Genomic DNA, 26,171 nt, shown 5'->3' on the forward strand with positions numbered 1-26,171 from the left:
ATCATCATTGACCCATAGTATAAGGATGACATATAAATTTCATTTCTAGCTTCACCAAATAATTGCAACAAGTTGGGGAGAAGATAAGACACTTTAGTGTCTCACGACACTTGAGGTCCCCTTATAAAACTACATCTCGTAGTATTGTACACAAAGGCTTATCCTCTAATATCTTCCATGTGGCAAAGATGCCAAGAATTCATAGAGCATTATTTTGTTTCTTATAATGGGACACAAGTTCCACGAAGTCTTCTTTTGCTTATAGATCTCAAAATTATTGGTTCAATATTCAACAGTTTGTTTATCATCAGCTAGTTGCTTCTAAAAGCATGATTGATGCTACGTGCCAATTTTAGGGTCTTTTGAATGTTATGCTACATTAATTTTAGACAAAAGAAAGGAGCCCAAAAAGTTTGATTGGACAAGATCAAAGCTTCTTTCAACAAGTGAAGTTGTTTATATGCATGCAATGAGAGAATTACAAGAATGATGCTTCTCAAGTATGTGTCATCGGCACAATTCTCTCAGCAGCTTTGGAGAAGTAGTTGTTGAAACCAAGATTTGCAAGCTACGACATAGCTATCGGCCTACTTCAATCACTCGAGAAGAAATGACAAAGCTTTTCTTTGAGATTATCCATTGCTATCATGGGCTTCCAGATCACATCCTTTCAGGTAGAGGACCACAATTCACATCATGCTTTTGGAGAGGCTTGTTAAAGATTCCTAGGAGTAAAGATTAACCTCTCTTTAGCCAATCATCCACAAAGTGATGGACAAACTGAGAGGTTGAATCAAGTTCGAAACTAGTAGCTAGGATGCACAATCAACTACCATCAAGACAATTGGGTAGAATTGGTGGCCTTGGCTGAGTTTTCCCTCAACAACATTATTCATGCTTCTACTAGACATACCCCATTCTTTGCCAATTATGGTCAGCACCCAAGGATGGATGTCCACCTGAATCGCCAAGTGAAGAATCCAATTGCCACACATTTGCAGAGCATTCATAAAGATTGACAAATAATATCAGAGAGGTTCAAAAGAGGTATACATCTACCATACAAAATTGGGGATCGAGTGTGGCTTCTCTGCATCAACCTACAATCATCTAGTCCTTCCCAAAAACTAGTCTTTCAAAGACTTGGACCATTCAAGATGTCATCATCGCTTATATCATTGCTTATGTCAACATCCATGTGTCGTACCTCCTACGACATGTGTCACCATCCAGTGCACCGTGTGTTGGCATGCATGTCATGCCACATGAACACTCTTGTATTGACATGTGTCCCTCTTAACCTCCCTAAGCACTAGTATGAATGGAGTTCTTGGGCTACAAGCCCCTCAGTCTTGCCAACACTAGCTGTGCGGCTCATGCTAGGTAAGTCCTCTTCTAGTTCTTGTCTTGTTATCGAGCCATGTTCTTGTAACCAAGTCTTACCTTATACTCCATTCTTGTGATCCAAGTCTTGTAAGTAAATTCTCTTAATCAAATATTAAGTCTTAGAATTGTTGTAGCATGTACTTTAGCCATATGTGGCTACCACTATCATGATCCCGTGCCTATTGAGTTTTAGGCTATGTGGGTCCTCATGTATGCACTAATATCTACGTTCTACTTAGAATGAGGTGGAGAAATAGCAGCACTAGAAGTTGTCCCTTATGGTCACACAACCTTTTTCATTGATTCCTTGCATTGTGTATAGTCCTTGTCATTTCTACAAGCACGCCCCTTTCTTTTTTGATAATGTGACATGTGAGATGTCCATGCATAGCAGATTATGTTTTGAGTGACCCTTTTGCAAGGCTTGTAGCAATCGAGTCTGAGCATTACTTGCAATATAAAAGCTAGGTCATTTAGAGGTTGCAACATATAGAGCCCACTTGTGTGCTAGATGGAATGGGGCTCTTAGTTTCATGGGAGCACAAATAGAGATAGACGAGGACCATTGCTTAGAGCCATGTGACTATTTAGCTCAACTATGCAAGTAGATTATAAAAAACTTATTGATTGGTGCATGTGTGACTATGTATGAGGCACATTTGGTTCAAAAAAGTTATCGATAACTATTCATCGTGTGACCACTGCCTTGGAGAAGTTTCGCACTGGCTTAGTTCAATCCCCACCCATTGACATCAAGAAATGTTGTTTGCATTTTCCAACTCTATCAATTTCGATAGAGTTCGTAAACCCTCTTCTACCCCCACTTTTGAATTGTTGTGCAATTCATTGACATAGCTTGAATCATGCTCATAACTAAAACACTCCAAAATTGCTTACTAGAGACGGGGCCATACCTCGCTCCTACAAATGCGCCCTTAAGAGTCGGATTGCACCCAGGTTAGTGGGGAGTGGAAAGCACAGAGCTGCACCCAGCCTCCTGCCGATGGAGAAAAGACCAGCAAAAAAGGGACCAGCACATGTGCTTCATTTGATTGGCTCACAATTCCTACGTTGACGGAGGAAGCAGCTGGCCCTTAACCCTTGCTTAATCCCTCCCTTTTTCAAAGTGATAACAGGATAGTAGGAGCATTCCGATTTTCTGCAAAGCTTTTTGAAGTTTTTGGAAAATGGCGAATATCTTCCCCTTGCTCCCCCCACTCCTCTCGGGTGCAACCCGACTCTTAGGGGGCATTCTCACGCTACAAAGGCATTGTTTTGCATGAGTGGAGCAATCTTGGCCACTGTGAGTAAATGCTTCTACAACTATTGTCTTTTTTGGACGACACATGAGAGAGAGTAGATAGAGGGGGGCAACGTTTTCCCAACTCTGCAGAAATTGGTGGAGTGGAGACATGAAGGCAATGTTTTCAAAAGACGACACAAGAACGCTTACGTTCGCAAAACGCTGCCACGATCAGTTTTCGGAAAAAATGTGTCTCAACTTAATATGGTGCCGTTTTCAATTTAAAAAATGCCGATTGAAGGCAAGGGAGAAAGGAGAAACCCCGCCCCGAAAAAGAGAAAAATAGTGTGAAACTCCAAAATATAAACCTAATTTTTTAAAATTTCCTCTTGAAAAGTTCAAGGAAAGGAATTTTGTATGTTTGGAATAATGATTTTTCCCGAACACTGGCCACGATGCTTGTGCGAATGCGCTCTTATTTGTAACTTGGACTGAGGAGTCAGAGCACAGACAGGAGTCCAAGATTCAAGCAATGAGGAAAGGGGGCTGTGTCCTAAAAATATGATAAGTTACCCCTCTTTACTCCGCAACAAGCTCTTGCCTCTATCTTTCGGAGGCTTTCCGGACTGACCCAGTAACCAGTCTCTAAAACCCCCCTCTCTCTCTCTTTCGCGCAGGCCTACTCTGAGCAGCTGCGGAACTCTCTTCACCATCTTCTACTGCCTTTTCTAAGCTCTCTCTCTCTCTCTCTCTCTCTCTCTCTCTCTCTCTCTCTCTCTCTATTCCAAATATGCCTTCTTCCACTGAAGGGCAGACAATCACTTGCAAAGGTAAGCGAAGCGCTGTAATTTGACGCAGTTTTGATGCCCATCTGCACAACCGCCTCGTCTGAACCCAACCTTAAAGGCAGTGATGAGACCCTGTAATTAGAGATCCTTACAAGGCCATGCCTTACAACAGGCCAAGTCTTGTTTATGTAGATACATGTTGGCCATGATGCCTTACCTAGCATGCATATATGCATGATGGTCAAGGCAGGGTGAGACTCGATAACAGCATAGGAATAACCCCATATTCGGCCCATAAGGTTCTGCATGGTGGAGGCATTGATCTCTGTGGCTCACAGAGTTCACGTGGGACCTTGGGTTGCATTCTGCGCTCTTGACTCCTGAGTTATGCATTAATTAATTCATAGTAAGGTTCTAATCGTGATTTTACTTTGATTACAGCGGATCTGCTAAGGTTAAACTTTGGGTTAATTTAGTTAATGATGATGTGTTGCAGCTGCCGTGGCATGGAAGGCAAAAGAGCCCCTTGTGATACAGGATGTGCAAGTGAGTAGTTGATCCCATCTAATCTTTGCATTTTATTTATTTTTAAAATGCGTAATAATCTTGATTTTAATTACTGCAGGTGGCCCCGCCGGAGGCAGGAGAGGTGCGGGTGAAGGTGACGCACACTTCGCTTTGCCACACTGACCTTTTCTTCTGGGAAAATGAGGTACGCTTTCAAACTTCTTTACAAAATGTCTCCGGGAATCGAACCTTTCTCGACACACACTCCTAACGACGTTACATTTGTAAATTTTGAGTTTTACCCCTAAACTTGAGATTTCAAGGTGATGAACTTACGTAAACATAATTTAGAGAAACTAGAGGTCGCACACCCCTCTCTCTCTCTCTCTCGTCTCTCTCTCTCTCTCTCTCTCTCTCGCTCTGTCTTTCTCTATATTGTGTCGTCAAGTGCGGTGTTCACTCGCTGGAGCTATAGCTTAGCGGTTAGAGCTAATTCCATGGGGGGGAGTAGTATGGGTTCAAACCCTAACCTCCCACCCTTGGTTAAGGGGAAAGCTTTCTATTTTCTAAACAATCCAACGGTCACGATCAACCAGCCATTATGAGCCATTGTTCCCATCTCCCAAAAGGAGGTGACAATGAATAACAACAAGGGGGAGGGGCGGCAGAATACCTCCCCATTTTATAATAAATAGTATAGATTTTGTTTAAGAGTTGAATCCCATTTGTTCACTGCAATATTAGTGGTACTTTAAGCACTAGTCCCACACAATTTGTGAGAGGTTTTAAGGGAGTGTAAAAGGCAAGGTGGTAAAATATAGGCAACACTTTTTGACTTCGTATTCTCTAAATTTGAAAAGGACAAGTACCTACAAATAAGGCCAAGCCGTCCACATTGTGAAAGAAAGTCTTGCTCAGAGCTAGGTCCACACATTTGATGTTGTAAAGTAATGGTCACCCATTACTCTAGTGATGTGAGCGAAACAGAGCTCGTTACGTTCGAAAACCACAAATACAAGGCATTTGGTTGTATTATGGGCTGAGTCGCACTAGGTGTAGCAAGGGTAAGGGGAGAAGTTTGACATCGAGTCACACCCGCAGAGAAAGCAACTTGAGCTACCAAGGAGGAGAAAAAATTATGCAAAGCTCGAGAGAAATGCGCTCCGGCATTTTGTCCAGAATTATAGCTTAATCTCTTCAAAAACGAAGGGGTTATCACGAGATTAACACTTAGTCTACTTCTACGATCTTGAAAACAAAATGGGATTTTTCAAAAATGGGCTTCTTCCTCCCTACATTCTCCCACTCACTTTGAGTGTGACTCGACTCTAAGGGAATGAAAATTCATTCCCTCATGTTCGTGGATCGAGCATACTCACTTTTTGATGTATTTGGAAAGTATGCCTTTTACTTTATCCTTCATATTTAGTGTGAGACCATCCAACTTTACTTTTTCATGGTTGATGCAACTAGAACAATTCATCGTAGGGAGACTCGGTTGGAATGCTCTCTTCTATGTCAGTATTAAGAGTAACTAGTACAGCCGGCTGCCTTCGACGGCCTCTCTCTCTCCCCCTCTCTCCCTCTTTATCGCGTGCAAAGATGCTTGTTTTTGTTTTGGACTTTAGCCTTCAAGTCGCAGATTGCGACACGCGTAAAGGGCTCCCCCTTCCGCCATATTATATTAGTAGATTAGAGGATTTAGGAAAAAGTGTAAATCATCTTCCACTCTTAATTCATTAAGAAATATACCTCATACCACAATTATCAATAATTCCAAGGACTTTTCTCTAAAAATCTTCAAATGTGGTCAATTTACATGTCAAAATTCTCATACGTAGGCTTTCCAAGGTTTTGGCATCTTTCGAGCACTGCACGTATTCATGATGCCATTGCCCTCATTTGATTTTCTTGCCATTCAAATCTACAAGATTTTATAATTTGTTGGCATTTCAGTGTTTTTTTCAAGATAGTTGTAGGATAAAACGTCTTTTAAAAAGCAATCTTGAAATTTGTACTCCACATCTCGTGGCTTTTTGGTGTACCAAAGAAAGGAGTATGGGGAAATGGTCAAAGTTTTTTATTGAGTTCAAAGTGAAGATGGTTTTTTTTGGGAGCAATCATCACATTAGCTAGTTTTACGGGATTGTGTCCACACACCCACACTCGCATGTCGCAGGAAGTGGTGAGTGTTTTTTATGTGAGTTGTTTCCTCAACTTAAAATAATGATTAAATTAAAATAACTTGAGTGGTTTCTTTTTTTTCTCAAAAGAAACATGGTAATTTGGAAATTTTGCCAAATTTCAAGAGTTTGTTGCTAATTTTTCTCTAGTTTTTATTCCGCGAGATCAGCACTTTCGGATGTATACACATCTAAAACAAAAATATGCACAGAGGTGTAATGGTTAGGGCATTGGGCTCTCACCCTAGTGGCGAGGGTTCAAATCTCGCATGTGAGGGGGTGAGGCCTCCCGAGATTAGGTGCCGCATTACGAATTTAGTTTTTCTTGCACTAATCTTGACATCCCAATATTAGTTTTATTAAACGACCGTGGAGATCTCCGTGCCCCCAATTTCAACTTCCATCATCAATCCCATGCCTACCATCTAGTGCCAAATAAAGCTACACGAGTGTGAGCGACTTCACAATGCCTTAGTAACAACACTATCATAGCCTTCTAAGCCATCAAATGTGAAGCTGGACAATAATAACGAGTGCCACATGATTTAGAAACAAGTAGCAAGTAGCAGTGAGCCTTTTAAACTAGGTACTTTTTTTGTCAAATAGATATAGATACTTTCTTCTTCTTCTTTTTTGCAATTCCCACATTATGTGGGATATTTGTATGTACAAAACGAGAAAGATACATTGTTACCCATGCAAAGCTACCTTGCCATGGGGACTAAAAGACGACAGGACTACACGGATGTGGTTTTAACATGGAGCCAACAATCCGTACAGACAAAGCCTTAACACTAGATTGGTAACCAAACATAGAAGTGTCATTTTAGGATTTTGAAAAAAATTGAGCGCTCCTAAAAAACGTACTCTCTTGGAAAACCCTTTCTTGAGTGAGGCCCCTACTTAAGGAAAAATGAGTAACCTTCCAAATTTCTCACCCACTCGTCATGATAAACCTCCAGAGTTGATGAACCCTTGCATTTTTTTAGAAATAGCAATTTCTTGGAGTCAAATGATGCTACAAACACTCAAAAGTTTTTAAAGACCATGAGATCATTTTTCCTAATAATTTAAATGGGTTGTTGATCACACTATATGATTGTTTTAGCCCCGCTCTTTCTCTTTTTGGAAATGAAAAAAGGTACAAAATAGTCGCATTTTTTAATTATATTGACCTATCAACAAACTTTTTATAGCCACGCTTATGATTGCCATTAAATGTGTCTTTTCAAAGATTTCTTTGGGTGTTTACATTCATAGATAGCCATTGAGAAGGCCAAAAGCCACCTATGAGAATGTTGGACACAATAAGAAAGTATTAAAGCAACATGCATGGAACACGCATGGAAAAAACTAGGTTCCATATCATGATCTTTACAATCCCTTAGAAAACCCCCAATAGAAAAGTAAATTTAGAAGGTATAATTAAACATTAATATAAGATACAATGTTAACATGATTTTTCTATCAAAATGACAATGTAAAGGAAGCTATCAATTCCAACTCGATATTACTCTAATTCAAGTTGAAACAAAAAAACTCGACCATGATTCTATTATTATCTATATGGGGTATTAGGTGTCCCAAAACTCTTGAAAGAGGAGTTATATGTCATGGAATCCACCTACACAATCAAATAAGCCTTTGGATTCCATTAAAATGACAAAAAAAAATCATGAAAGGGCATAGTTTACCCAAAAAATAGCATCGATAAATTTTCATAAATAGATCACAACTTTCAATGTGAATTTTTTCTTCTTAAAAGCATAAAATCACGCTAAGAATTACTAAGGCTAGTCATTTAGCAACCTAAAGTTCACCTCAATGACTTTTAGGGTGGTATAGTTGCAAAAAAAAAAAAGCCCAAAAAAAAACACATGTATTATTAGCACGTTTAAGGTTGAGAAACCATTTGTAAGAACAATACTAACACTGGAGGCCCAAAAATAATGCCAAGGTTTTGAGACAACTTTATGGCTATAGAGCACTTAAAGACTCATTTTGTAACTCTTAAATTAAATCAAGGAAATTGCACACCTAAGAGGACATAAAAGTCCCATTACAAGTTTAGTGTTAAAATATTGATAGAGAGCTATCTCTTCGTTTTTATCAAACTAGTATTGCTAGAAGATCCAAAGGCACCAACAAGGTGATTGAGGAGATCAATCTTAGGTATCTAGTTGTCTTTGACTAAGCCATCATAATAATGGGTTTCGTCGGCCATCAAGGTCTCATGCGAGGTCTCTTCCTACTTACTCGACTTCCTTCTCGTCTGTTGAGGAACGACTAGCCTCATTAATGATTACATCCTTATGGTTCAACATGCTTGTATTCTTTGCAGATATGGACATTTTCTTTCCATTCTTTCCCAATCTCTCTCTCTCTCTCTCTCTCTCTCTCTCTCTCTCTCTCTTAAAGAGGCAATTGGGTTTTATTTGTTCCACTCTTTACGAACGTTGTTGCGATGAAATCTCCATGAACAATTGATTCTACTCATCCACCCACCCACAGCTCAAGAGGAGAAAGAGTAAGATTGTTTATCCTCCCTTGGATTTAGTACCTCATCAAGTACACTTCAAGAAGAATAACAAACGATTAACAAGTTTGTTCACACACACACACACACACACACACACACACACACACACACCATAAGAGCAATGAATTGTATTAGAAAGAAGCAAGGATGTACACATGAGAACCCAAGGAGCGTTCAAAACTTGTTCTTTTGACAACTTGTTTTCTTGCCCACTCTAGGTCTAGACGATGTACCTTATTGAAACTGTAGAGAAAGAGATGGGGCCCCATACAATTGACACAAAGTGGTTTTTGGATAATGTATTACAATCTTGCTTTTTTGTTTTTGACGAATTGGAATGCATGAGTGTGTACACTACATGTACAAGTCTCAGTTGTGATTGACTGACATGTTCAATGTTGTTATAGGGTTGCTTTCCGCGCATATTGGGCCATGAGGCGGCAGGGTGAGCATTCATATTCTCATGTCATTAATCAGCATATCAAAAAGAAAGCACATTTTTATAACAAGGTCTAGCCACTACAAAAGCACCTAGCACACAAGAATACTTATTCATGACAAGGAAAGTACTCACTAGACAGTGCTACATTGGCAAGAGTGCATGTGTATGTGCGCATGCATGGAAGTGCCGCAAAGAGAGAGAGAGAGAGAGAGAGAGAGAGAGAGAGCACACTTTGGATTCAATGATACTCTACATGGATATTAACCTTCTTTCTCAACTATATTTGACACCTTGTATGTGTGCGCGCGTACACACGCACACAAGCAAGCATTAGGAATGTGAAAGGATAGGGAAACTTGTGTGCCTATGCATGGTGCTTGGTTCCATTAGTTTGCTTGGTCTAGTTAGTAACATAGCCCTTTTTTGGACTATTGTAGGATTGTGGAAAGTGTAGGTGAAGAAGTGACAGATTTGGAAGAAGGGGACCATGTGGTTCTCCTCTTTAATGGCGAGTGTGGGAGATGTAAGCAGTGCAAATCAGAAAAAACCAATTTGTGTGCAAAATTAAAGGTGGATGCAAGTCGATCCACTATGCGTATCGACGAGAAGTGTCGTTTTACAACAAAAGGAGGACAGCCCATCCATCATTTTCTCAATGTCTCTAGTTTTTGTGAATACACTGTTGTGGAGGCTGGTTGTGCTGCCAAAATTGACCCTTCTACTCCGCTAAATAGGGCGTGTCTCTTCGCTTGTGGTGTCCCAACTGGTAAGAACCTCGCCAATATTTTATATATGACTTTCATGCAAAGTTTCTTGATTTGCAAATTCAATGCTTTTTTCTACATCAATAACATAAACTAAATTCAAAAATATGACAATATGTGTGTAGATTTTATCATGTTAAAGTTTGAAATACAAGATTTTGGTAGTACTAAACAGCCAACTAATTAGTGAAACATTAAACTTTTTGTTATTTGTTTGTACAAAAGTGGAAGCTCCTCTTGCAAAGTAAAAGCATCTTGAATAGGGTTGCTATTTACGAGCATTTTACCAATTTTGGGATATTTTATCCGTTTTTTACGGGTGAAAATATGAGCTACTTTTCAAAAACTATCTTAAAATGCCAAGAAATCTTGGCAAGGGTGCCTGCCAAAAAGGAACCCTGGCCTTCAATATTGGATAAACCCTGATGTTTCACAAAAGGGTGATTCAACAACCTAGGTTTTGCAAAACACCTCGTCTGTGGATACAATTGAAATTTTAAGTTTTTCTATAGTTTTTCCAAGTAAGACAGTGAATGTCTAAACCTTATATTACTCCATCATTAATTGCTTCAACATATAAGTAAAGGAAGTTTTTTTCCACTTTTTTAAAATGTGTACATTATTAGTATCTATGGCTTGATTATAGATGACAATGATCATATGCATGTTTCAAGATGGTGCTAACAATAATTAGTAACAAAAAATCTAAAGACGGACCATATATAATAGCCTCCATGTTGTGAGTTCCATTTAGCATAGTGCAAATCAACAAATTTTGAAAGAATATTGTTAAGGCTCATATTAGGGTGTTCTAAAATAATCTATAATTTCTCCGATTGTGAAACTTTTCTTCTGTTAGTATCTATTGTTCTCGCATGCATTGCATAGATGAAAACAACAAATTTCAAGAAATGACGTGAAAAATTGATGATGATATTACGTTGTGCATAGAAATGTGAATATATGGTCGTCAAGGATGATGTCTTAACAATAGGGTTATGTGAAAATGAGCCACTTTTGTGCTTGTCTCTTTTCTTCAACCCATGCCAAAGAAATTCTCATGAAGTCATTATAGGGGTTTGTTCCTCACAAGGCCACATCACAATTTTATGGTCATTATTTATGTATCATCGGTTCAAAAGTATATGCATTAATTATGTTCGATGGAGGTCTTTCAACATTATTATTGCAATCTGAAATACTTTGAAAATACATGTAATGCATTTTCTACCTGCCTGTATCACTTAAATGAAGATTGTCAACTTATTTTCGACCTCATAACAAATTTAAAAGGCCGGTTGTTTAGCTTTTGACCACTTTTAGAAAAATATTATGTATTATTCACTTTTCGAGATAAATGGTGTACTAAAATGTTCTTCTATTCTCTTTTTTCTTGAAGAATACTAGACCATAAAACCAATGTAGCAAGATGAGGCTTTGAGCTGCTATTGTGGCTCAAACACAAACTTAGTGTTAATGAATATTTTGATGAAACAATATAAATTAGGCAAGGTATATCTTCATCCATAGAAGTTTCAATATATTTCACAACAAAGCAGGACATGACTTACATAATCTTCTGTTAATCTAGTGAAAATCAAGCAATGTATGTGTGGAGATGCATACTTGTGTCTACTCATATGTTCTTGTGCATGCAAGCATAGATCTTAACTTGACTGATTGTTATTTTCCATTTGAAAGCTAGGTATTGGAGCTGTGCGGAATGTTGCTAAAGTCGAGAAAGGATCAAGTGTTGTTATTTTTGGGCTTGGTTCCGTCGGATTTGCGGTAACATTTCTCCATCTCCAAGTCCTTTTGAGTATTTCTTGTGAATTTATGATGTAATTCTATAGTAAATGTGATGTCTTCACACAATATGTACCTATTTTGTGTGTATGATGCACATTATCTGCTTAGGACTCTAAGATAAGAGTCATTTTTTGCCCCTTTTCGTCATAGAATGTACCACTTTCTTAAGTGGCCACTGACAGTGAATATTCACAACAAGTTTCTGACATTTTCCAATGTGAGAAAGGAGCTATTTTCTCATGATTTTTCACTATAGGGTTGAACGTCACGAGCCACTACTTGGAAGGGAGCGCATGCCTAGGTAGGTGCGGTTGAGGTCAAGGTACTCTTGCTCCCAGTGAGGGGAGTGTGAGTCCCCACCCCAACTCGGTGCTCCCTTGAACCCAACTGCATCAAGCTAGGCATGTGTTCCCTCCCTCACAACAGCTCATGATGTTGTCGTAGGCTACAATGTGGGAATTATGATGAGAATCTCTTTAAAACTTATTGTGATTCTAAGTACTTCTTTGTCAATTAAAAGAATTTAGGTTTTTCTTTCTTTTTCAATAGGTGGCAGAAGGAGCGAGGATTGCGGAGGCCAAACAAATCATCGGCATAGACGTGAATCCCAAGAAGTTTGACATTGGTATAGTATAATTCATCTTTGTTTTCTCTTTTGATAATATAGCATCAGAAAAAAAGGATTGGTAGTGACAACATTGTAGCAACAAAATAGTTTGTTGATACATTGCAAGAAAAATTTTGAAATGTAGCAAATTTCCCTTGGTACGAAAAAAAAATTCAAACATACCTCCACAGAGAAAGCCTGCATGTGTAGCCATGTGTTTTTCATGTATCTATCAAGACAAAAAGAGAATGAATGTGACATAAACTAGGAGGTCTCTCTCAACAAATTTGAGAGATATGAAGTCAAATTATGAAGAGAATGGAAGAAAAAATGGTTGAATTTTTTGTACAAAGAAATATGTTACCCTATGTGTGTGCGCGCGTGCGTGTTTGTATTTTATGCACACACATATGTCCATGTAATGATCGTAAAGCATACTAAACTTTGATGGTTGTCTTCTTGTTTTGGTACAAACAGCAAAAGATTTTGGAGTTACAGATTTTATAAATCCACGGGACTTAAGCAAACCTATTGAAGATGTAAGATAAGTTCATCGTGTTTTTCTTTGTTTGGTTTTTTGCATCAACGTTGAAAACAGTTGGATGATCGTTCTAAAGCATTAAGGTAGGTTGATTAGTGCAAAATCTTTTTTTATAGCAAATCACACGTATCTCGTGCGAGAAGATATAAACGTCCGTGGGCGCTACCAAGGTCGCTTGGCCGCACTTGAACCCATGACCCGGGTCACGGCGGTCGAGTACTCAACCAAGCAAGCTAGCTCCTTTGAACATGAGTGCAAAATCTTATTTCACCCGTTGATTGTCACTTTTATCTCTATTGAATGTGTTATATGATTTCATGTCCTACATCAATTCATACAACATACAAGTGAGACTCACTCCGCCTCCGGCAAAGTGGCAGCAAAAAATGAAAGAGAACTTTTTGAGGAGCAAGTACAATCAATATCAATATTGGAATGGCTTTAATGAAATTTGATACGTGGTTTTGTCCCCAATGTCTCAAGTTGAGGGATGAGGTCGAGGGTAGCGCCCAACACTCACAATCCAAGGGCAAAAGACGCCGACAGTGCCTGCAATCCAAGGCCAATGAGGGTTGCGCTGCCTCGGCATTGCTGACGTGTGCATGCCTAGGGCAGGCAGGGTAGTGCTGACAATTCAAGGCTAGAGAAGGCATAGCTGGCAGATCGACATCAGCGTATGAAATGTGAGAGGAGTGAGGAGTGGAGGTGGCAATCATGTTGCACCCACATTGGTGCTACGACGGCCAAAAGGAGGGGATCACTTGTTGGATAGCTTTTAGGATAGCTTGATCATTTTTATACAGACTTGAATAATTGTCTGATCTGGCAAATTTTTATGTCTAGTATCAAGTAAAGCCCTAATACAGGAAACGTTAAGCCCCTTTCTGAATAAAGGTATTATCACAACAGCTATATATCCTATATGAACGAACTCATGATCCTTGCTTAACGCCTTCTTTCTGAACTCAGAAAGCTCTTCGAATAGATGGATAATATGATTATCGGTATCACTATCCTTAATAGTTAGCTTTCCATGAGTTTCATGGTATAAGGTGTAGTAGAAAGGAAAAATATACGTTTGTCATCAAGAAACCAGTCTACCAATGGAGAGATGATAGCTCTCAGGCAAGTCATGCTTCTACCTCAACTTCTCATCGCCACAATCTCCTCTTGCACTAGCATGTATTCATCTTGAAACATATAAGGATTATGAAGGATTGTTTATATGCAAACTCTGCAATCGCATTATTACCTCTAAGTTTGTTTCTAATGGTATTGATCTCCTCACCAAGGCCGCCCTCGACGAGAAGGATCTTGCTTATAGTCTTCCCTATATTATCCCTTCTCCAAATACTCGACTGCAACCTTTAAAGTCTACTTCGAATTGGCATACCAATGCTCTCAAGGAGATTGCTACCCTCCAATACCATGTGCTTTCTAAACTCTCCCTTCTCTCTCAGTCTTAAGACCCACACCTTTTTTCCCGGGGGGAGTATCTACGACTTTGGATAGAAAAGACAAAGCACAAGTTACGTATACACAACAGGCCGCTTTGCAACAGGCTATTAGTTTTGGTGGAAGTCCAAATAACAAGGGTTTTCCATGAATGTTTTCTACAGTTTTGCAAGAACCTGTGATTACTTTTGTATCCAACTTTCCTCCAGAAATTTCTTCCTTCGCTGATGAAGATATTGAAGATGGGTTCAATCCGTATCATCGTTGAGGCATCAATGCCCAAATACAAACCTGATAGCAAAGACAAGAAAAGGGAGAAGTTGTCAGGACTATTCTTCCTGAAGATGTGCAATGGACAGTATTTGAAAATGACAGTTGTGTGGAATATGAGGAAGAATTAGATGAACTTGATATATTTTTTCCCCAGATATTTCCAGCTCCAAAAGACTCCTCTGACAATCAGTCAAAAATCAGCTCTGAAGATGAAGTGAGAATTATTAATCCTGTGAAAATGCAAACAGAAGAGGTGAAAATTGAATGTTCTTCATCCTCCTTTTCGACAACCCGAAAAAATTCGTAACATGACTATCCAGAACATAGATGGATTAAATCAAGATCAGGTATGGAAGGTCTTTGAGTTCATTTATAATTCTGCTCATTATGGAATTCATTACAAGGACCTTACACAAAGGCAGTCAGTATCAATGATCATAGCAAGCTTTCAAGGGATGTTATGAGCATGGTCGGATGATCTAAGCACTGACAGCAAAGCTTATATGCAGGGTGGACCAGAAGGTCATGAAAACTTAGACAATGTAATCTCTTTATTTTTTGCAGCATTAGTCATGTAATTTTTGGGATCTACCAACAAAATCTGAGAAACGAAATAAGGAAGCCTTCTTTCGAAGCAAGCTATGTGAACTTACCCAGATCAAAAAATACCAGCAACATATGACTCATCTGAGGTATCAATTCCCAGGAGAATACTTCAAATCTGAGTATAAGCAGTACTACATCAACTCTTTCCCTGAGTCATTTGCTAATCTTGTGAAGGAGAGGATTAAAGCAGCTCGTCTCTATTTAGATGAAAATGTCTCTATAGCTTAGATTAATGCTTTCATTGATGAAGTAACTGACTTGGAATGTGCTCGCTTCAGGATGAAGAAAGATATTGTTAAAGGGTTCAACTCTTAACTTCTGTGACAAAGAAGCAAAAGCCAAGACTTTTGGGTGCAGAGATAAAGCCAAATATAACTGCAATATCAAACAACGAAAGAATAAGTTTGGGAAGAAGTTCAAGGCAGCACGCCGAAAACGCAAATTCAACAAAGAGAAAAGGAAAAAGGTACGATGCTACATCTGTAATAAGCAAGGGCATATTGCACCAGAATGCAAAAGCCTTATTCATTTCCACAAAAGAAGAGATATGTGCCATCTAAATCTAGTACTAGTCTAAGTTTCTCTGATGAAATAAAATCTTGAAAAAAGGAGCTAATTGAATCTATCCAAGAAAGAGCAGCAACGGTATACTTCTCCGCCACTATTCAGAAATATGGTTGAGCAAGCAAATTCTATTGCTCAACAAGAAGAGTGGACAAGATTCATGCATCCTGGGCTACAACCTCCATAGGTTCCTCAACGACAACGACCTACACAAGTTCCTCAACGACCTACACAGTATTCTTACAGACAAGAGCCTACGCAAAGATGTGATCACAATCAAGCTTCTACTTCTACCTTTCAGCTTCTGAATGCAACTGTTGAATATATTCAAGTCTGTAGTAAAAATGATCAAGCTATTCTAGAAGCTATCCAACAAGTGAACGTCAAATGTGATCAACTAAATCATCAGCTACTCTTTGTCCAATCCCAATTAGCAGCTACTATTGAAGCCAAAGTGAATAATGTTTATGGGATCGTACAGTATATATCTGAGTTAGCTGCATTAGCACAAGTTGCTAATGAACCTGTTTCTAACTGGATTCCTGATCGAACCATCAATGGATGTCATATTCTCCAATTCCATCCAGCATCATACAACAGGACATATTATTCAGAGGTATGGATAAAGTTTCCCCAATAACAATCTTTTCAATTAGATTCTCTTTGGGACTCGGGGTATGTTATCTCTTATATCAATCAAGCTTTGATTCTGCCACACCTGAGCCAAACTCTATCTTATGGCATTACGATGTCTTATGCTGATAATTCCAAGGGCCGTATCAATAAAATCGTCTTATGCAAAGTGGCTCTAGGGCATGCCAAGATGCAAGTCTACCTGCATTTGCATCCTCATCTCAATACTGATATCACCCTTGGGATTGATCTTATTTCTAAGCTCACCGCTTTTACTATTACTCTAGATGCATCCATCCAGTTTTGGCTCAAAAACACTTCGTATATTGTTTTTACCAAGCCTCGTGGCTCTTTTTTTATTGGGGGAGTTGTTTCTATGCTACCCAATCTTTAAAAAAAATCAAAGGGTTCTACAATGGTTTGCCGATGAAAAGGCCAAGTATTCAGAACAATTTAAGCTTATTGCTTCTCAGCTGGAGTAGCAAACAAGCGACAACCCACTGGCCTTTTGGGAAAAAGAAGAATATTGGATTTCTTTGCCAAGTGATCCTAAGCCTATAGGGCTTAAAGCCACACATCCTGGTATGTCCCTTAAAGCTACTAAGTTATGCCATGAAGAGATTGATCGTCTTCTTGTAGATGGTCTAATTGCTCCTTCTAACAATGCATTCGCTTGTCAAGCCTTCTATGTAAATAATAATTCAAAAGAGAAAAGAGGAAAAAAGAGATTGGTGATCAATTACAAACCCATCAATGATTGGCTGGAACATAGAAGATTTTCCTTAACCTTGAAAGATGAGTTACTACGAAGAATAAAGAATTGTCAGGTCTTCTCTAAGTTTTACTTAAAGAGTGGTTTTTAGCAGTTCAAGATCCAGTCTCAAAATAGATATAAAACCAATTTTATAGTTCCCCAAGGTATGTACGAATGGAATGTGCTTCCTATGGGGCACCTCCTCTCTGTCAAGAAAGAATAAGAATTTATCTTTGCAGATTATAAATAATTTCTACTTCTTTATATTGATGACATCATGGTATATTCAAAAGATATTCAAAGCCGTGTCAGGCATCTTCAATTGTTTATACAGAAGCTGCACCGGAGAGGGCTGGTGCTACGCTTGAAAAAGATTGAACTCTACAAGCCTCAAGTCGACTTTTTGAGAATTTATATTTTTGCAGGATGTATCGAAATGCAAAAACATGTGTTACAAAAATTACAAAGCTTTCCCAATCAGCTCAAAGATCGCAAAGAAGTCAAATCCCTTATTGGATGTTTACAATGGATTGCACCACAATATCCTCAAGTCGCCAAGGATTTACTACCCTTTAAAACTCTTAAAAGGAATAAAACTTTCTTTTGGTCTAATGAGTTATCACAAGCAATGATAAAAATAAAACATGTTTGCCAAAATCTTCCTCCTCTCAACATTCCCACTAATAAGCCTCTTATGGTTTATTTTGATGCTTCTGATGAAGCATGGAGAGGCATTCTCTGCGAAGATCTCAATGGTACCCCTATCATTTGCAGATGGGCTACAGGATGCTTCAAAGATGCAAAGATACGGTATCACTCAATTCAAAAGGAGCTATTGGTCGGAATCAATGCTGTTCTATCTTTCCGCCTATTCCTTATGGGAATTTTCTCTACTCTACGAAGTGACCTTAAACACTTTGATAAATTCTTAAAAGAAAGGAATGCCGGTAAAGTCGGGAATGCCCGAATTTATCGATGGGCCTATAAGCTTAGTCACTTCGATATTACCTATGAATATATTCCAAGGAATAAAAATAATCTTGCAGATCTCCTTTCTCGCATAAAAAATGACAAAAGAACTGATGTCATACAAAAAGAATAAAGTAGAATCAACAATGACAAAATCAAAACCCACTACTGTAAAAAGCACTTTACCTAAGAATGTAACACATCACGCAAGTGTCCAATCCTCTATATTAAGGAGGCCTTGCCTCTTTGTAAGGGGACTCGGTTTTTTAGAATTACTACCCCTTAGTTACTCTACCCTCACACAACCATACCATTAACTTCCATTACTAAAGCTTTTGTAAATCTATGAGTTTGCTTATAAGTCTCTAGCTCTTGCTTGTGCGATCTGCTCTTCCGTTTTTTCTAAAACTGCTCTTCCGCCTGTTCATATATATATATATATATATATATATATATAGATCGCCACGTCTCTTGCTAGAGGCTCTTGAGTACAAGAAGCAACTGGTGATATTGGGCAGTAATAACAGGAGCTCATGACATGAAGTTGAGTGAAGGGGAACAAAGCAAGCAATGGTGATTGTGGAAATGAATGCATAAGTGATTGCGATCATCGACGTGATGATGTGGAGGTAGCATTTAATCAAGCATGATAATCGTAGCCCGCGGCTCAGAAAGAGCATGATAATCACTGGACAGAGGCAATGAAGAATGCAAAGGCAAGAGCAACAAAGGGATTGATGATGAAAACCTTAGCCCTTTAAAAGGGTATCACCACATGAGCCTAAGCCATCTGTAGAGGTGGAGAGAGACACCAAGGTCAAGCCCCACTCCGGCTCGAGGGATTCTCTCGCAACTCAAGGTGAGCTGCCCGCTCTACTGAAGGCAAAGGGCAGGAGTCCACTCGCAACTCGAGGAGACGAGTGCCTTTCCAACTCTACGCTGCCGAGTGGGCGTAAGATCTCTCTCTCTCTCTCTCTCTCTCTCTCTCTCTCTCTCTATATATATATATATATATATATATATATATATATATATATATATATATATATATATATATATATATATATAGTTTCCTACAACATTAAAATTATCTTCTTCTCTTCTCTCTCTCTCTCTCTCTCTCTCTCTCTCTCTCTCTCTCTTTTCCCCCCGAACATGGTATCAACACACTATGTTGTATCAGCTTAGTCTCATAGGTCAATTTGGCCTTTTGAATTCGTTTTGAATACGTTAATATATCATTTTATTCCCCTTTTCTTTTTGATACACCCCCCCCCCCCCCCCCCCGCCTCTTTCTTCCCCCCCTCTCCCTCTCTCTCGTCTGCACTCTATCACTCCCCCACTCGCCCAGCCACCCCGCCCGCTGCTAGTGTGGGTGTACACGTACGCTTAGGGACCCCTTGACGGACGGAGATCAAGCATGAGGAAGCTGAACGATAAAGCCGACCCCCTAGAGGATGCCATACAAAAGTGCAAAGAGGAAATGACGGAGGCCACTACCAAGATGAACCGCAAGCTCTAGGGCAGAGTAAACATACTCGAAGGACGCATGCTGATCCAAGAGAGCAAGACAAGTACGCTGGAAGACCGAGTGACAACTCAAGAGGTAGAGATTGCATCTCTCAAGAAAGATCTCGCCGAAGCCCGATCAAGAAACACACTGGAAGAGGGCGAACTGCAACCCTCAGTAATCGAAGAAATCAACACAATCAAGGAGCAAGTACGGGCCATCAAAGAGGGAGAAGAGCAACACACAGAAATGACGACTTCTTGGGTGGATGTTCTTACCAAAACTCAACAGAAGGTTGATGAAGCCGAGAAATGGATCAAGGTGGCCAAGAAAGGAAAAGGCAAGGAGTTAACGCCCACGTCCACACCCACTATCATTAGTCAAACACTAGAGGAGGAACAAAGGAGACGGATGCGCGCTTAACATGTGAGAATTTGCGGTCTTAAAGACAAAGGCAATGTGGACGAAGAAGTAAAAGAACTCACAGCCTTGATGGGGGTGCATGAACCGACGCACACAAGGGAATGGAGAGTGGGCAACATAAAGAAAAATGGAAGCAGTGGAGAAACCTCAAAAGAAAGAGCACTCATCCTCCATTTTCTCTCCATGGAAGCGAAGAAATCCTTCTTGAAGAAAAGACCAACTCTTAAAGAGATTGGCATCTTTCTCGGGGATGATCTCACCCTCTCACAAATCGCCCATATGCAGGAAGTAATGTCGGAAATTAGAGCGGCAAGGGGAAAAGGCAAGATTGCCTTTTACCGAGATGGAAAGTGGTAATACTAGAGCGACGCTCCACATGACGGTGCGAGACTTGAGCTTTATTGGAAGAGACATCATCTTTTACTCTTAGACACACCAGGCCCCTGGGCAACCCATGCCTCACATCAGTGGATACAGGTGGGAGACAGCCTACAGATAGGAGACACGCTCAGAGAACAGAGGACGGGGCGCGGGGGGAGTGGCAGTGTTATTTAGAGAGTATCTGCAGCCACTGATACATATAGCCTGCAGGGATGAACAGGCTAGCTACATGTGGGTGAGATTGAAAGCAGAGACAGGCAGATATCTCTACCTAGCTATTTGCTACTTTCCCCCGAGTACATCAGTTTATGCATCACCCAGAGGACAGTCCCCTTTCTCTATTCTAGATGATGACATATGGGAGTTCTCTAGAGATGTTGACATTATCGTACTAGGGGACTTCAATGCTAGGACTGCCCATCACCAGGCAGTGTTTTATGATACTTTAGAGGAGATGCTAAGAGAGCTAGATGTCATGGAGACGGGCATGTCCAGACAATCACACGATGTGGAATATACTGAGTATGGGCGACACCTGATAGACATGGGCACTGCACATGGATTGGCCATCTTGAACGGCCTACAGAGATTTCGTGTTGCGGGAGGTTTTACATGCTTCCCACACAGGCATGGAGCCAGCACAGTGGACTATGTCATGGCACAGCCGAATCTCATCGCTAGTATCCAGGATCTCACAGTTGGGCCCAGACTGGTCGGGGTAGCAATAGATCATGCTTTGGTGTCGATGACCATCTCTTTCCAGTTCAATGTAGCACACAGGCCACGGGTAGCAGCCCCTACTCGCTACACATTCACACGGGAGACGGATTCTGTATACATGGACTGGATCTACAGACGCCTATGCACTGAGGACCCGGGGCGACCTTTGGAGGAGCTAACTACTATGCTGACACAGACATTGCATGAGGCAGCAGCAGAAGCATACCCACACACCCAGCCTGAGCAGAGCCGCCGATCACGAAGCATGCCCTAGACCAACTGATACGATGAGGAATGCCGCCAGACTAGAGCCAAACTTCAGAGGGAGGTGCTATTGGGGGATGTCACTCACAAACAGTCACAGATTGACTTCCGACGCCTGGTACGGCAGAAAAAGAGAGCTTTCTTGGCTCGACTTGAGCAGGATCTATATCAGCTATTCTTGAGTCAGGACTCGCGAGAGGCATGGCGGCTCTTTCATGAGCAGCCCCCCCCCCCCCCTCTGCAATTTCCTCCACAGAGACCTGGGGTCAGTACGCATCATCCTTGTACACAGTACCTGGACAATTGCCCCTCCCCAACTCCTCCGACCCATGCCCACACACATGTGCTTTTTTCACCGCTGAGATGGTGAAAAAATCCATTGACAGGATGAGGACTGGAAGAGCATATGATCATGATGGCTTAGTCGCTGAGCATTTCATGCATGCCAAAGACCTACTAGCAGAGCTTCTAGCAGTTATGTTTAACCGTGCCATGTGTGAGGGCCTACTGGACACTTGGAGCCTATCTACAATCGTACCTATCTTCAAGGCAGGAGACCCCATGGAGTCTAGGAATTATCGCACTATTATGATTGGGCACACACTGGCACGGTTGTATGCATCCATTCTTGAGCAACAGCTGAGTAGATGGGCAGAGAGGGAAGGAATGCGTGCAACTGGGCAGGCAGGGTTCATGAGAGGCTTCTCTACTCTTGACCATATCTTCACACCACTCAGGGCCATCATTGAGGAAGGCAGATCTCATGGGAGACGGATCTATTGTAGCTTTGTGGACTTCCGCAAAGCTTTTGACACAGTACCCACAGCTAGATTGATGCGCAGATTACAGGAAATGGGAGTACCCACAGAGCTCATTTGGGGGATCATGGCATTGTACAGATCAATATTAGGGCATGTACGCACCCCGGAGGGATTTTCTACACCGGTTCACTCCACTATTGGGGTGAAGCAAGGCTGCCCGCTTTCTCCTACTCTTTTCGGTATGTATGTGGATGAGGTTTCTGACTACATTGACAGCGATGGGGATAAAGGTGCACAGCCGGTTTAGGAACATGGATTCCACTTCTGTTATATGCTGATGATATTGTGTTGATCTCTGAATCCCCAGAAGGAATGCAACGTCAATTGGATACTCTGCATACGTTTGCCCGCGAAAGTGGTTTGTATGTCAACCTTGGTAAAACCAAGGTTATGGTGTTTAATACCACCCCACAGTGGATCAGGAGGTCAACACTTACATTCACATACGGCCAGGAGACTGTGGAGTACACAGACGCTTACACTTACCTTGGAGTGGTTTTCAGCAGACCCACATTCTCACTCAGAAGAGCAGCAGAGACCAGACCCGACTAGAGCCCACGCATCACTGGGTAGATTGGAGAGGATGTGTTCGCAGGTTCAGTTTCAGGAGCCCCGGACGAAGCTCTGGCTCTTTGACACCTTGGTGGCCTCAGCATTGCTCTATGGGGCCGAGATATGGGGGCCCTCTTTGGATCACCACGGGAGGTCGGGTCGCACAGACGGATGGGGGAACATGGAGAAACCTCTCGTCTCTATGATCTCGCGGCTCATTAGAGCCAAGGCATCAGTACCACGGGCCATTATCCGCGCAGAGCTAGCGGCCCCCCCACTAGTGGTGGAGGCGCTCACCAGATCAGTCTCCTTCATAAACCGCACATGGGAACTTCCCAGAGACAGATATGCTCGCATAGCACTTGAGTCCTCTCGACAATTAGCCATACAAGGAGATACAACATGCTGGTATGGGGAGATGACATCATGGTTTCAGGCGCATGGGTTCAGCATAGACAGGCTGCCACCATTCCAGTACTCATTGGATGCACCATCTCTCATTCTTACACGATCGGAGATCACCAAGCTCATCCGCCAAGACCTGACCCAGCTAGACACCAGGAGGACATGGATACAACCAGCACAAGAATTGGGCACGAAGATGGCTTTCTACAGAGACCACCTTCTCCAACTTATGGAAGATGGTTTTGTGACGAGACCAAGATACATGGATACCCACTTGTCTCATGGGACACGATGTGCTATTGACCAACTACGCACATCGTCTCACCAGCTACGGATTGAAATTGGGAGATACAGCGGAGTACCAGCAGAGGCCAGGACATGCCCCTTGTGTGACATGGAACCGGAGACAGAGCTGCATTATACATGCCGCTGCCCTGTCTACTACGAGATACGAGGCCGCTTCCATTGCTTGTTCAGAGAGGGTTTTGGACCATTCGCAAGAGTAATGGGATACGAAGATCAAAGATGCCTAGGTTTGTTCTTGCTCGAGCTGCGCAGACACAGAGAGAGCCTGATGAATGGCAGGGCTAGCCAGTCTCAAAGACGGATCACAGACTTCTTCAGAGCAGACACGGGACAACCACTAGAGCCACTCCCACAGCAGAGCTCTCCCTCGTCTCACACCAGTGGCACATTGATCAACCGAGCGATTTAACTGGGGAAATCTAGGCGCCCACGACTGCGAAGGACTACACAGCACCGACGGAGGCTACGTCAAAAGATTCGGAGCACGCTGGCCAGGCATGCACGACGCTCGGTCAGACTACTAACCATGGAGGAAATTGATGAGATTTGCCAACGACCGATGCTAGATTTTTTGTAATAAACCGCCCATTTTTGCTTAGTCTTTTGCTTAGCTCACATCGACCATCGACCAACCTAGGATCCCATAGTATATATCTTTGTTTTGTTAGGTTATTTTCGTTACTCTGACTTTGTATCAGATCCACCACCTTGTAACTTTTTGGTCTCATAGGTCACTATGGCCTTTTGAAGACGTTAATATAACATTTCATTTCATTTCATCTCTCTCTCTCTCTCTCTCTCTCTCTCTCTCTCTCTCTCTCTCTCTCTCTCTCACATTCATGCTGCCAGCTGGACTGTTGTTGTGGAGAAGAGAGCCTTCAACGGCCACGGTGGAGTGTTCGCAAATCACGAGTCCTAGAAGCGAGAGGCCTTCTCCCGTGGCTGCATGCATTTGCAACCACGTGAAGGAGACACCATCCTTTTTTATATAGATATAGATTCTTTCTTGCTAAGCCTAATGTAAGAAGTACCCAAAATCTATAGTTTGCACAAGATAAAATACACAATTCCGACTACCTCCACCTCCTCGAAATTGCGCATTTTATCTTGTGCAAACTAAATATTGAGGACTCATAGCAGAGTCTCGGCATGGGCTTGTGTTTCGTTTTTATCTATTTTAGTATTTAGTTAAAAAGATAAATTATACAACTCTAAGAAAGAATTATAAGAATTTATAATTCTTATAAATTATAAGATTATAAGGCGTATTTGGTACGATTATAAGAATTAGTAGATATGTGTACATTTGACATTGGCATTGCATGCATCAATATTTTCACACAAGAAAGAGGAAACATCTTGTACTTACATAAACACCGATGCCTACATTGGTAGGCAAAAAAATTCAACCATATATTGCACATGTGATAGGATGTAGTAAGTTATAGAAACCTGAAAAACCTCAATAGTTGGTAAGCTTTTCTATAAATCAGAGGATGTAGGGAGATTTGATCGTTATGGTAGCATTTCTTTTAATGGCTAATACCTCATGCAATTTAAGTGGATTACTCTTATCGTTTTTTATAATATAGAATACAAAAAAAAAACGTCATCAATGTTACAGGTCCATGATGTGAAAGTTACTCGGTGATATTAAGCTTTGTTTTTCTTTTTTTTGACAAACTCACTACGCTGAGGGGTAGATATTATATTAGCATAATAACAATCAATCCCGTGCTCAAGTCGAGCCATGGAGCCCATACAATCCTAATACCGCCGCATCCCAAACCTTATAGCAAACCAAAAGAGAATATACATCACATCAATGACAAACATGGAGCCGTAATTATACAAGAGACCACTTAAACTCCGCAATACAAGTCCATACTCTGGCTTTTTACATGGAAGCCAATAACCAACCCACATCAAAACCAGACCAAGATCCCATAACATCCTAGTAGAAAAAACAAGATGCCCGGAATCCCACAGCAAGATCGAACAAGAAGCTTTGTTATAGTATGTCAAATTAGGTTGTGTTGAAGTAGATATACGTGATTTAGAGTAATCACATACTCTAGGACCTTTCTCCAAATAGTATCTCCACACTAGTATCCTTTGGCATATTCTTCCAAGTTGAAATGTCACATAAGCTATCAATTTAGAATAATCTCAAGTTACTAAGAAGTAACCATAATCATTGACCTCTAGATCGAGCATTGCAACACAATCTTTAGTAACTTTTTATGGCGTCTATATTTGGCTGTCAAGATCTAAATTAGGGCATACACCTTGTGGAATCTCAATCCACCTAACAAACATATTTTTCATGAATTTACACATAGAATGTGGGCCCAACAATCCAGACCATCGTATTTTAACTAGATAAGGTATATGGCTTTTTGTTTTTGCAGAATTCACAATGGTGAGTGGATTATAGTAACATGATCAAAAAATTACAAGTTCTAGTCATGCTCATGTTGAGCCATGACTTCTCCTAGCAACCATAGATACATCGGCTAACAAGGAGCCATCTTGGGACATTGGGAATGACCTACAGAGAAACGTGACTAGATCGTGGAGACAACCACTTCCATGCTTTCTTGTATAATCTTTGAGAACTTAGATATTTCAAGGGCGTTCTCGAAGACGTTCCTCGCCTTCCACATGTGTTTCAAGTAGCAGAATATAATAATTTGTGTGTCGATAAGTAGTGCTTGACTCTTGAA

General features: G+C 40.9%; 1 protein-coding gene across 1 annotated transcript in view; it reads left to right on the forward strand.

Annotated features, from left to right (window-relative positions):
* Window positions 1-3,195: 3,195 nt before the first annotated feature.
* Window positions 3,196-26,171, forward strand: part of LOC147465281 (alcohol dehydrogenase 1-like) — a 33,591-nt gene continuing 10,615 nt past the window's right edge. The window contains exons 1-8 of the mRNA XM_086519248.1: window positions 3,196-3,459; window positions 3,914-3,963; window positions 4,043-4,129; window positions 9,054-9,091; window positions 9,526-9,854; window positions 11,558-11,640; window positions 12,211-12,286; window positions 12,746-12,807. Coding sequence (XP_086375374.1) covers window positions 3,420-3,459; window positions 3,914-3,963; window positions 4,043-4,129; window positions 9,054-9,091; window positions 9,526-9,854; window positions 11,558-11,640; window positions 12,211-12,286; window positions 12,746-12,807 — 765 coding nt within the window. The 5' untranslated portion in view covers window positions 3,196-3,419. The remainder of the gene's footprint in view (window positions 3,460-3,913; window positions 3,964-4,042; window positions 4,130-9,053; window positions 9,092-9,525; window positions 9,855-11,557; window positions 11,641-12,210; window positions 12,287-12,745; window positions 12,808-26,171) is intronic.

The sequence above is a fragment of the Adiantum capillus-veneris genome, chromosome 1 (genome assembly GCF_014529385.1).
Source record: "Adiantum capillus-veneris isolate H3 chromosome 1, ASM1452938v2, whole genome shotgun sequence".
NCBI lineage: Eukaryota > Viridiplantae > Streptophyta > Polypodiopsida > Polypodiales > Pteridaceae > Adiantum > Adiantum capillus-veneris.